The 13611-nt window shown below is 44.2% G+C and overlaps 1 protein-coding gene across 12 annotated transcripts in view; it reads right to left on the reverse strand.

Annotated features, from left to right (window-relative positions):
• mbnl1 (muscleblind-like splicing regulator 1) overlaps nt 1-13611 on the reverse strand; it is a 322821-nt gene that overhangs the window by 24926 nt on the left and 284284 nt on the right. For 9 of the 12 annotated variants that reach the window (XM_059992574.1, XM_059992595.1, XM_059992649.1 and 6 more), the window contains 3 exons: nt 4912-5169; nt 3717-3770; nt 2614-2767 (listed from right to left, as the gene is read on the reverse strand). In XM_059992574.1, coding sequence (XP_059848557.1) covers nt 2614-2767; nt 3717-3770; nt 4912-5169 — 466 coding nt within the window. The remainder of the gene's footprint in view (nt 1-2613; nt 2768-3716; nt 3771-4911; nt 5170-13611) is intronic. The other 3 variants (XM_059992632.1, XM_059992641.1, XM_059992658.1) reach the window with 2 other exon arrangements.

Below are 13611 nucleotides of genomic sequence, written 5' to 3' on the forward strand. Positions count from 1 at the left end.
GGAACATGCAATCCATGCAGATGCTGGGTTTTCAACTGTGTTGAGCAGAACAAAATGGACTTCAACTTGAGTCCAGAGTGGCCAAAAGTGGATATAGTCATAGAGTTGTAGAGCACTACAGCACAAAAGCAGGCCCTTCAGCCCATCTAGTCTGCCGAGCTGGTCTTCATCTAGGCAGAAGACTAGTCACCACTCCTCCTGCATCCGGTCCATAGTCCTCCATATCCCTCTCATCTATGAACCTCTCCAAACTTCTCCTAAATGTTACATAGAACATACAACAGTATAGCACAGAAAAGGCCACTTAGCCCAGAATATTGTGCCAATCCTTTAACCTACTCCAATATCTTTCTAATGCTTCCCTCCCACATAGCCCTCCATTTCTCATGTCCCTATCTAAGAGTTTCTTAAGTGTCTCTAATGTATCTACCTTTACCACCACCCATCCCCTTTTACCCAACACTTCCTTGGTAAAAAAAAAATGACCTCTGACATCCCTCCTACACTTTCTTCCAATCACCTTAAAATTATGCCTTCTGGTATTAGCCATTTCTGACCTGGGGAAACAATGGTGCTGGCTGTCCACTCTACCTGACTCTCTTATACACTTAAACAGTCTTATCATTCAGATAAATGGCTTCATCAACCCCTTGATGGCATCTCACAGATAAGTCCACCTCATGGCTCTTACGATCATTGCGTCATTGTGTAAAATCTAATACCTGTCTCCACCTCTCTTTTCTTCATGATAGATGGACCATACAAATGCATGTTTAAAGTAAGCCTGGGCTAACGGGCTCATGAAGAGCCGGCTCAGAGGAGATCTAAACTGGAGCTGGGACATTCGGCAGTCGTAAGGTCAAGCAGAAGGGAAGCGGACGTTTCAACCCAGCTCGACCATGTTGAGCAAGGTGCTACAGCAGCCGGTCCCATTTGTCTGTATTTGGCACATATCCCTCTAAACCAGAAGTTCCCAGCTTCCTTTTTAATGCCATGGACACCTACCGTTGACAGGAAGGTGACAGTAACCATGCATTACAACAATGGTGTGCGGAAGAGCAGCACAAGAGGTATCTGATAAAGGGGCCACCAGTGTAAATCAGCCATGTGGCAAAGAAGACTTGATGGGCCAAATGGCTCAATTCTGTTCCTATGTCTTATGCTCTTAATTCATAATTCACAATTCTTAGGCCTAAAGATATGAGTGTAGAGAGAATCTTGCAAAGGGGGGTGTACTTGAGCCCAGCTTAAGTAATTAAATTAATTAATGTGATTATAGTGCTTTATGTTTGGATATCATTTACAGGCATATTAAAAACAATATTTCTCTGAAATAATTGATTTTTGAACATTGCTTAATTTTGACATCTTTATTTGTTAAAAGCTAGCTGCTTTTGTGCCATAGATGTCATAAAAACTGAAATAGTGGTGTTTGAGATTACATCGGCTTTTTCTCTGGTGCATTTTCGGATTTCCAATTTACAAGCAGTCACTCAGTTCCTCAAAACACCAGCAGGGGAAGCATGGAGACAGAAGAGACTGAGAGGGACATGACTTTCATCCCAGGAGTGTGCATGTGATTGAAGCCACATTTCCAAAGTACACACACATTGAGGGTGTTCCTGTTATTGCCCTTCCTGTTCAGGGTAGATTGCTTGGCCGTTTCTGCTTGGACCCATATTATGTTGGACTTAGTCATCTATGGCTTAGCCTTGGCAAACCAGGTGGGGTTTCTTTTGCAATCTAGTCACACAGAGCCAATGTCCACCACTAATAACAATCCTCCAAGCTCTTCTTTCCACTCACAGCTCAAAAAGAGACAGAGAGAGAGAAAGAAAAGTACTCTGAGTGACTCTGGGTCTTGTATCTAAGGCCAGATGTTCTGGCCCTAGCAGAGATTGATTTTTGATTGGTAAGGGTGTTAAGGTTTACAGGGAGCAGGTGGGAGAATAGGTTTAGATAAAAGATCATCCATGAGTGAATGATAAGATAGTCCATGGGCTGAATGGCCTAATTCTGCATCTATATATCTAATGGTCCTAGCCCACCCTAAGATCAACCGAACCCTTTTCTCCCACTTAGCCCTCCATTTTGCTTTCGTCCATATGTCTCTCTAACAATCTCTTAAATGTCCCTGAGATATCTGACTCTACCACTACCCTTGGCAACTGCCATGCATTTCTGTGTAACAAAAGCTACTGCTGACATCCCCCCCCCCCACCCATAATTTCCTTCAATTATTAAAGAATACCACTCTGGGATAGGTTTGTTGATAATGAATTTACTTTGAACTTTTTAACCCTGTTCCAACTTCTGGTCAGACTGTACGGATCGGCTGAAGGACTTTCCAGGTTCCTCTGGAGCTGCTGGCATTCATCTCCCATTTCCTTAGGTCACAAAGTTAGGAAACAAAGCCTTATTATTGTAATCTCGCGATTAAAAGGAGAAAGGCACCGGAGAGATCAAATTATGTGGAACAAAATGATTGGAATGCTTTTCGTTAGTGCATCTTACATTCGACAAAACATCCAGCGGAAAACGTAGAGAAAAGAAAAGTCCACAACTAATCCTGCGAGTGAGCGGGTGTCGCGCGCAGAGGTGTGGTCTGCTCACCTGGAGGGATGAAAGCAGTCTGTTGGTGCAGCTGCATGTTTGCAAGGGCTTGTTGATATTGGAAAACACCAGCATTAAACATTGTCGTGGCACCATTGGCTTTTTCTAGTGTAGGTCTCTTTGGTAGTGGGGGAAGGACACCAGGAGGAAGGCCCTGCGAATGACAGGCGAAGGAGTGTACAAAAAAAAGAGATGAGGAGGAGGTAAAAAGGGACAAACAGAAGGGGGTAAAAAACATAATCAGTATCAAGTGAACATTTCTTTTTTGTTTTTAGCCATTTAGCAAGCAAGCAACATGGAGGCATTTACCTGCAACAAGACAACAAAAGGACACAGAAACGATTATGTACAGCAAGCATTAACCCAGTAAATTAATTTATTAGCGAAATAAACAGGAAATCCAAGTAACTGCACTTTATGCAACTACACACCACTGAGCAAGCAGTAAGTGAGACTGAATCAAAATAGTTTGCACTGCCAACTCCATGGCGATCAACATTAAAAGCAGGTGTTTACCAACATCTTTAAGAGTAATTACTAAAAGGAACACCGACAAAACAAAGACGAGCCTGTTCTTCATAAACCCACCCACTATCCCATAAATAAAATTTTAAAAACTTGCCATGCAGAGCATGCAGGTATCACACACTGACCAACAAACATTTACACATTACATTTTCAAAATTAAAAAATAAAAGCCATGCCAATCATATCAGTATTGAATTATTATGAATATATAGAATTAACAACCTCCCCCCCATGTTATGCTGTAGGGGCATTCCCATTGGTGATGAGCTGAGTGTGGTATGTCAGTTATCTCCACTATAGATTCCTGAATTGCATCTTCTGGGCAATTTGCTTGCAAATTGCCCAAGATACTAAAAATTTTAGGCATTTCGAAATTTGCATGAATTTGTTCATGTTCATTTGTCTTTGTAGTATTCAGAGCCAATGGTGCCACAGTCAATTTATCACCGCCCTATGATGCTTACAACAAAAAAAGCAAATACTAGTACTCATTTTTATTTTGCTTTTGATTTATGTTGTAACTCGTAACCCTATTAATGCTACATGCCAAGCTAAAAGGTGAAAGGTCATAGTACCAGGTCAAAGGTTGCCTCGAGGGGTCGCTTCAGTGATTTGACAGCCGACTGAGTCTTAATTAGCAGGCAGCGAGCACATGATGGCAATGGGCCAATGGGGTTCAAGCGCATTAACATAAACAGCAAGCAGAGGTGCATCATGGGGGCAGCAGTGCATTGAGGGGAGGTGAGGAAAAAAACAAATAAAAAAAAACAAATCATCGGAATGCCATATACAACAAATAACAAGACTAGGCATGCACAATAAAGGCACTACGGAGTAGTTACTGTGAGACTAAGGACTGTTACACATGTATAGTAGGAGTTAATCACAAAGGAAACCAATATTTCACTTAACTAAGCAAGATGGCATCCTTCTCCTGCACCCATTAGTACTCATTCTCTTACTCTCAAAGAAGCCCCCTTGCCTTGCACCCATTGGCACCTTTTCCTGCACCCACTGGTGCCCCTTCCCTGTGCCCATAGGCACCTCTTTCCTGCAACCATCAGTACCCCTTTCCTGTACCCACATCTGCTCCTTCTCTTGCACCAGTGGTGCCCAAGCTGTTTGGGCAGCGTCTGCACACTCCAGTGTGGCACCAGCATTCCCCTTCCCGTACCGCACGCCCGGGCAGAGAAGCCTGTCCTTGGCTAGGCGCGGGCTCACGGGAGTTGTGTGTTTGGGGGGGGGGGGGTGGAATGCACGCCTTCGGGGCTGGGTTCTGGTGAAGCCAGTTCCACAAGTCCCAGGAGTGGTGGGAGGGTGGTGCGTTGGCTGCCGTAGGGTGCACACAGGTCCTGGATGGATCACAGACAGAAGCTGGAAATCTTCAGCATCATTAACCCTCACCCTACCACCCACAACTTGGGAGGGGGAGAGAGAAACTGCACCAGGAGGTTTTTAGTGTGGGCCAGGGCACAATTAATATCCACATGTAAAGTCATAAACAGTAACAACGGTGAGAGAGGTAGCCTATAGCAAAAGAACAAGTCTTCCAAGCAGGTACAGGCCTTCACATATCTAGTTTTGAGAAGAAGGACGCAAACGATAACATTTTTAATAACCTAGGAAATGGGACAGCAAATCATATTGCTGACTGTCCCTCTTTCACCAGATTAAGGGGGGGGGGGTGGAAACGAGAACGGTGGCGGCAGAATTTAGCAATGGCAACTCTGCAGTGCCAGCCCGCCAGTTTGGAGAGCGCTAGTCACTCACCATAGCGGCTGCGGTTGCTGCGGCCTGGGCGGCAGCAGCTTGGTTGACTTGGTGCTGTGCTGCCTTTATCTTGGCCTGCAGGTGGGCAGGGGGATGGAAGTACTTGCACTTCTCCCGGGAGCACCGGCCCTTGATGTAATCCATGCACACGGTGACGGTGTTGTCATTGGTGTCCACCATGGCGATGTCCGCTGGGTGGGCAAAGCGACAGTCGTTCTCGCCCCTCGTGCAGTTGCCGCGCTGGAACTCCCTGCAGACCTGCGGTGAAGAAGTGAACACTTCAACCTTCATGCCACCCGTCGCTTTAGCGCCGCAGCCTGCTCTCCCGCTCTCGCGTGACCTCCTGCAGGAGCTTGCGGAATGACAGCTCATCTCCCGTCTGCCCAAGGTGCACTGTAGGAAAGCATCCTATCAGGATGTGTCCTGGCCTAGTATGGCAATGGCCCTCTGCCTGGGACCAGAGGAAGTGGTGGAGCTTTGCGAATCCAGTCATGCAAACCAGTCTCCCTCCACTAGCTCCACTTCCAACTACCTCGGGAGAACATCAGGCATAATCAGGACCCCTCCCTCCCTTCCAGGTCACTCTCCCTTCTCCAATCTCCCGTGTGGCCGAAGATACAAAGGCTTGAAGGATTGCACCATGTCACAGAGAATGGGGTGATACATCTGGGTAGTGTGCACACCAAAGATTCACTCTACCTCAGTACTTATGGGAATAATAAATCAATACTGCTCTGGGACTTCAAACTTAACAACTTCAGATAACCACCCATTCCTGTTTGAGTCAGAATGGATCAATTTTATTACAAGGTCATCTACCTCAGGTTTTATTTGCTAGGTATATCCAGTATTTTCTTGCATTTCAGAGTTCTGGCAAAGATTTGATTCTCACAATTCCACCAAGTTCTCTCTCTCTGCCATCCTCATTTCCTCTCCTCCAGACAGTAAAGCTTTGACTAATGGTGTGACCAATGGTTAAATGTGTCATCTGGATTCACTCTGTCTCCTGCCTAACCTGCCCAGTGCTTCAGTTTATATGTCAGATTTCCAGCATCTACATGTTCTTAGCTTTTGGACATTTGACCTTTCCCTCGTTTCATTCCTCTACGCTGTTCTCTTTGAGTAACAAATCTACAAGGCATTGTTGAGACCACTTACGGGGCAATGCCTTCAGTTTCAATCTCATTCTTTACGCACGAGCATTCATGGATTCATTTCTGGGATGTTTGTGGGGAAGAAAATTGAGCAGTGTGTGATAACGCCCCACTTGGGCTTTGGAAGATTAAATGATGACTTAACATGTAAGATCATGTTGGAATCAAGAAGATGTACAATGAGTGATGCTTCCACCAACAGGGGAATTTAGATCTGGTGTCATTGTGTCAAGATGAGTTGGATAGTCATTTAAAATAGGGAATTAAGATGTTATCTTGGAAAGGGTCACAAGTCTTCTCCAGAGATGTATGAAGGGAAAGTCAGTAATTTAAGGCAGAGACAGGCAGGATTTTTTGTTAATGGAGGTGTTGATGGTTATGGGGTACAGGCAGGAAAGTGGGCCCCTCTTGGATATTCTCAATAAGTAAAAGCAGAAAGATTATTGAAGGTAGATAGGGACGTGGAGTTAGACTAACAACCAATCAGATGTGATCTTATGAAACATCAGAACAGGTTTGGCCTATATTTGCTCTCGTTTCTCCTGTGAGCAAAACTGAATAAACTCAAACTCCAGATTTTGGCCAGCTTTTGTTCATTACAGGAAGAGCCCTCTCCACCACTGAGAACATATACAAGGTGTGCTGCCACAAGAAAGCATCATCCATCAACACAGTAACAGGCCCTTTCCAGATACAACACAGTAACAGGCCTTTCCCAAATACAACACAGTAACAGGCCTTTCCCAGATACAACACAATAACAGGCCTTTCCCAGATACAACACAATAACAGGCCCTTTCCAGATACAACACAGTAACAGGCCTTTCCCAAATACAACACAGTAACAGGCCTTTCCCAGATACAACACAATAACAGGCCCTTTCCAGATGCAACACAGTAACAGGCCCTTTCCAGATACAACACAGTAACAGGCCCTTTCCAGATACAACACAGTAACAGGCCCTTTCCAGATACAACACAGTAACAGGCCTTTCCCAAATACAACACAGTAACAGGCCTTTCCCAGATACAACACAATAACAGGCCTTTCCCAGATACAACACAATAACAGGCCCTTTCCAGATGCAACACAGTAACAGGCCTTTCCCAGATACAACACAGTAACAGGCCCTTTCCAGATGCAACACAGTAACAGGCCTTTCCCAGATACAACACAGTAACAGGCCCTTTCCAGATACAACACAGTAACAGGCCTTTCCCAGATACAACACAATAACAGACCATTTCCCAGATACAACACAGTAACAGGCCATTCCCAGATACAACACAGTAACAGGCCCTTTCCAGATGCAACACAGTAACAGGCCCTTTCCAGATACAACACAGTAACAGGCCTTTCCCAGATACAACACAGTAACAGGCCTTTCCCAGATACAACACAGTAACAGGCCCTTTCCAGATACAACACAGTAACAGGTTTTTCCCAGATACAACATAGTTACAGGTCCTTTCCAGATACAACACAGTAACAGGCCTTTCCCAGAACAATACAGTAACAGGCCTTTCCCAGATACAACACAGTAACAGGCCCTTTCCAGATACAACACAATAACAGGCCCTTTCCAGATGCAACACAGTAACAGGCCCTTTCCAGATGCAACACCATAACAGGTATTTCCCAGATACAACACAGTAACAGGCCCTTTCCAGATACAACACAGTAACAGGCCTTTCCCAGATACAACACAGTAACAGGCCCTTTCCAGATACAACACAGTAACAGGTTTTTCCCCAGATATATCATAGTAACAGGCCCTTTCCAGATGCAACACAGTAACAGGCCTTTCCCAGATACAACACAGTAACAGGCCCTTTCCAGATACAACACAGTAACAGGCCTTTCCCAGATAGAACACAGTACAGGCCTTTCCCAGATATAATACAGTAACAGGCCCTTTCCAGATACAACACAGTAACAGGCCTTTCCCAGAACAATACAGTAACAGGCCCTTTCCAGATAGAACACAGTAACAGGCTTTTCCCAAATACAACACAGTAACAGGCCCTTCCCAGATACAACACAATACCAGGCCCTTTCCAGATGCAACACAGTAACAGGCCTTTCCCAGATACAACACAGTAACAGGCCCTTTCCAGATACAACACAATAACAGGCCCTTTCCAGATGCAACACAGTAACAGGCCTTTCCCAGATACAACACAGTAACAGGCCCTTTCCAGATGCAACACAGTAACAGGCCCTTTCCAGATGCAACACAGTAACAGGCCTTTCCCAGATACAACACAGTAACAGGCCCTTTCCAGATACAACACAGTAACAGGTATTTCCCAGATATATCATAGTAACAGGCCCTTTCCAGATACAACACAGTAACAGGTATTTCCCAGATATATCATAGTAACAGGCCCTTTCCAGATACAACACAGTAACAGGCCTTTCCCAGATACAACACAGTAACAGGCCCTTTCCAGATACAACACAGTAACAGGTATTTCCCAGATATATCATAGTAACAGGCCCTTTCCAGATACAACACAGTAACAGGCCTTTCCCAGATACAAAACAGTAAAAGGCCCTTTCCAGATACAACACAGTAACAGGCTTTTCCCAGATACAACATAGTAACAGGCCTTTCCCAGATACAACACAGTAACAGGCCTTTCCCACCCAAACAAGCCTGCATTATTAACCCATATGTCTTTGGAATGTGGGAGGCAACTGGAGCTAAGTGGAGTATGGAGAAACTCCTTACCGCAGTGGCGGAAATTGATTCCCAGACCCTGGCCTTGCAATAGCGTTATGCTAACTGCTATGCCACCATGCAGCCCCTTCTGAGGTTCAAGAGAAGGTGCAAAAGGTAGAACTGCGGAGTAACAAGGGAACATTGGCAGGCCGGTGTCTCGAGGTAAATAGACACTGAACTTCTGTCTTGATGGTAGATTTACAAATGGGTCTGATGGATTCAGAGGAAATACAAGAACCCACAGAGGCTTGAACCTGGAATACTAATGTTCTGCTCAGTGTTCTGGGCATGCTACATTGGTGCTGGACACTTGAGGGATGCCCCTAGCACATCTTCCTGAGTGTTGGTTGTTAATATAATCAGCTCATTTGACTGTGCGTTTCAATGTGGTTGTGAAAAGTGAAACTGAATCTGCTGGAGGACCAGAGTGGACCTTGCAGCATCTATGGGAGACAGAATCTGTTGACATTTCAGGTCAAGATGATGATATTTCCTTTCCTCACACAGAAGCTGCTCAATCCCTTGATCTCTTCCAGTGGCTTGTTTGGTGTCAATAGGTACAGAAAATGGTTCAGCTTATCCGGGATATACAACACCAAAGGTCATAAACATGACCTTTTCACAGATAATAGGAAAAGTGAATTCAGAATAAACCACTTTATAGAACATAGAACAACACAACACAGAAACAGACCCTTTAAATTAAAACAATTAAATTAATAATTAAATGGCCAATAAACTAATCTCTTCTGCTAACACAACATCCATAATCTTCGATTTTCCTCACATTCAAGTGCCTATCTCAACATTTCCTAATGTTTCTGACTCTACCACCACCCCAGGCAGCCCATTCCAGGCATCCACCACTCTCTGTGTAAAAAGTTTACCCCTCATATGTCCTTTGAAAGTGCCTTCTCTCATCTTAAATGCATGCCCCCTGGCTTTAGACATTTCAACCTTGGCAAAAAGACACTGTCTGTTTACTTGATCTGTGCTTCTCATTAACCTTATAAACCTCTATCAGATCTCCCATCAGCCTCTGCCGCTGCAGACAAAACAACTGAAGATTGTCCAACCTCCTGTAATAGCACAAGCCTTCCAATCCAGACAACACCCTGGTAAACCTCTTCAGCACCCTCTCCAAAATCTTGACATCCTTCCCATAATTGTACGCAATCCGCCAGATACAAATTAACAAGAGCTTTATAAAGCTGCAACGTAACTCCCTGACCTTTGAACTCAATGCCTTGCCCTGGTAGATCAATGTCAGCAAGCCATATCACAAACACGAGGATCTCTGCAGTTGCCAGAAGTCCAAAATGACACATACAAAATGCTGGAGCAACTCAGCAGCAACCAGGGAAATAAAGAGTCGATGTTTGAGGCCAAGACTATTCTTCAGGACTGGAAGTGAGGCGGAAGACAATAGAATAAAGAAGCAAGGAAGAAGAAGGAGGACCACTGGAAGGTGTGCCTTCTTAACCACCCTATCAATCTGTGTTTCCACTTTTAGGGAGCGACAAACATGGACCCCAAGATCCCTCTGTTCATCAAACCCTTAAATCAGAGAATGCTAGGAATGTGACACTCGCTATCACAAGGACTTAAGGTGAAGCTCTCAAAGTAAGTAGACGAGGGTCAAAATAACAGAAGGTTTTGTAGCGAGGGTGAGATTGAGAAGAGAAGAACACAAATACCATCACTGGTCACAGACACCAAGTGACTTATCTCATACAGTACTGTGAAAAGTCTTGGGTGATTTTATATATATATATAGAGAGAGGGAGAGAGAGAGAGAGAGAGAGAGAGAGAGACAGAGAGAGAGAGAGAAAGAGAGAACGTGCACTTGGGTGGCTAAGACTTTTGCACAGTACTGTAGTAATTTTATGTACTGCACTGTATTTCTGCTGCTGCAAAAAAAACCCACATTTCATGACATACTGTAAGTGAGTCATGATAAATCTGATTCTGACATGGGTCTCTATTATGGACCGAGAGTGGAAGGGGGAGGGAGAGGGGAGTCATGGTTGGGAAAAGGGGAAGGGAGTGGGGGGCTGCAGGAAGTACCAGAGAGACATTCTGTAATGATCAATAAACCAATGGTTTGGAATTAAATGACCTTGCCTGGTATCTCATGCCTGGGTGTGTCTGCACTGTCGCCAGCCACTGAATCTGGCAATCCTCAGCCACCTGTCTCACAGCCGTGCTGTGGCGTTTCACACTCACCATTCCCAACATCCTTTGCTCCCATCCGGTTTACAAACTCGCTCTCCACTCCATGTTAACAAATACACTACTGTGCAAAAGTCTTCGGCACCCTGGCTATATCGATGTGCACCAAACTGTACATACAAACATGCCAAATAGTAGACTATCTGGCTCCAGTACTTATTCTATCATTTAGTAGGACTGTTGACCATAATCTCATTCCACTTTCTCATTTATCACTTGTAACAGCCTCACAACAGAAGGATGTCACCTCAGAACAGAGTTGAGGAGGAATTTCTCTAGCCAGAGAGTGGTGAATCTGGAATTCATTGCCACACATAGCTGTGGAGGCCAATTCAATCCTGAGGAAGGGTCTCAGCCCGAAACGTTGGATGCTGCCTGACCTGCTGAGTTCTTCCAGCATTGTGTACGTATTCTTCAATTCAGTTGGGTATATTTAAGACATGTTCTTGATTAGTAAAGGTGTCAAAGGTCACAGGGAGATCAGGAGACTAGGACTGAGAAGGATAATACATCATGTATTGATCATGTGGATAGTCAGAGGCTTTCCCCCAGGGCAGAAGTGGCTAACACGAGAGGGCACGGTTTTAAGGGGCTCGGAAGTAGGTACAGAGGAGATGTCAGGGGTAAGTTTTTTATGCAGAGAGTGGCGAGTGCGTGGAATGGGCTGCCGGTGGAGGAGGACACAAAAGGGTCTTTTAAGAGACTCCTGGATGGCCACATGGAGCTTAGAAAAATAGAGGTCTATGGGTAAAGCCTAGGTAGTTCTAAGGTAGGGACATGTTCAGCACAGCTTTGTGGGCCGAAGGGCCTGTATTGTGCTGTATGTTTTCTATGTTCCTATGTTTCTATCAGCCATGATTGAATGCTGGAACAGACCCGATGGGCCAAATAGTTTAATTCTACTCCTACACCTTATATGTACCACCTGTATGTGGTAAATTTTTCACCCTTCACTTATCAGGAATCTCTGCTTTACAATCCTCGATTATACTCCTTTTTTGGCCTTTGAAGATGCATGTTCCTACGAGCCACAACACCCATAGGGAGAAAAATGATTCAATTCAATCTTAAATGAGGGATTCCCTTATTTTTAAACAGTGACCCTTAGTTCTAGATTCACTCACAAGAGGAAACATTCTCACAAAACTTTGGGATCTTATATGTTTTAATCAAGGAAATCTTCTAAACTCTCCAGACAGACTCCAACCAACAGCAGTTAAATTTTAACTAAGTTATGAAATAGTCTAGGAAGGTGATTGTTTGTCGGAAAGGTGATTCACTGCCATCTTCCCCAGACAATGATAAGGAAAAGCGGTTGACCTTTCCAATGACACTTACATGAATAAATAAAAGAATTCTCAAGATACAAACAATCTTTATGCATAGCCAACTCCAACATTCTTTCAGATTCCTGGATTTATTATGGATTACTCAGTTAGGAATCTTAAACAGGCAACTCCTCCAACAAAGAGTCTCATCCATTAACTACAAGGGGAAACTTGAGTGTATGTTGATCACCATTTTACACTCGGTGACAAAGGCTGAGTGGCCACTTTATTAGGTACACCTGTACACCTACAAATGTCTAATCAGCCAATCATGTGGCAGCAACTCAATGCATAAAAGTATGCAGACATGGTCAAGATGTTCAGTTGCTGTTCAGACTAAACATCAGAATGGGGAAGAAATGTGACCTGAGTGATTTTGACCGTGGAATGATTGTTGGTGCCAGATGGGGTGGTTTGAGTATCACAGAAACTGCTGATCTCCTGGGGTTTTCACGCACAACAGTCTCTAGAGTTTACAGAGAATGGTGTGAAAAACAAAACAAAAAGAAACAACATCCAGTGAGCAGCAGTTCTGCGGGCAAAAGTGCCTTGTTAATGAGAGGTCAGAGGAGAATGGCCAGACTTAGTGACAGGAAGCTGGTAGTAATCCAGATACCCACGTATCACCTGTACCTAATAAAGTGTCCACTAAAAGCACATGGATAAATAAGGATCCTCCAAGACCCAATCAGTCTTGATGCAGGGCCAACACCGATGCTCTGTTTGGAATCCTGGATTTACACAGGACTGCACAATCAGGAATCTTAAACAGGTAACTTCTTCAACAAGGAATCTCATCCATTTAACTACAAGGGAGAAAGTTGAGTTTATATTGCTCACCATTTACAAGATTATTAGATATAGGAGCAGAATTAGGCCATTTGGCTCATTGAGTCTGCTCCGCCATTTCATCTTGGCTGATCTATTTCCCTCTCAGCCCCAGTCTCCTGCCTTCTCCCCATATCCCTTCTTGCCCTGACCAATCAAGAATCTGCTGACCTCTTCTTTAAGTATACACAAGGACCTGGCCTCCGTAGCCTCTGTGGCAACGAATTCCACAGAACTTAAAGGAGTCCCAACAGACAAATTCAGAAGAAAATATTCTCCCTCTCAAGGATAAGAGTACATCTGGTGATACAAATGCTTTTGAAAGTCAAACATGCTCTTCTGCCAGTAATGAAGATTGTTGCCAAATGAATAATCTGTTTACAACTAAATGATTTTTCCTTAAATAAAATTCAGGATTAGCTGACTTATTTG

The sequence above is a fragment of the Hypanus sabinus genome, chromosome 2 (genome assembly GCF_030144855.1).
Source record: "Hypanus sabinus isolate sHypSab1 chromosome 2, sHypSab1.hap1, whole genome shotgun sequence".
Classification (NCBI taxonomy): Eukaryota; Metazoa; Chordata; class Chondrichthyes; order Myliobatiformes; family Dasyatidae; genus Hypanus; species Hypanus sabinus.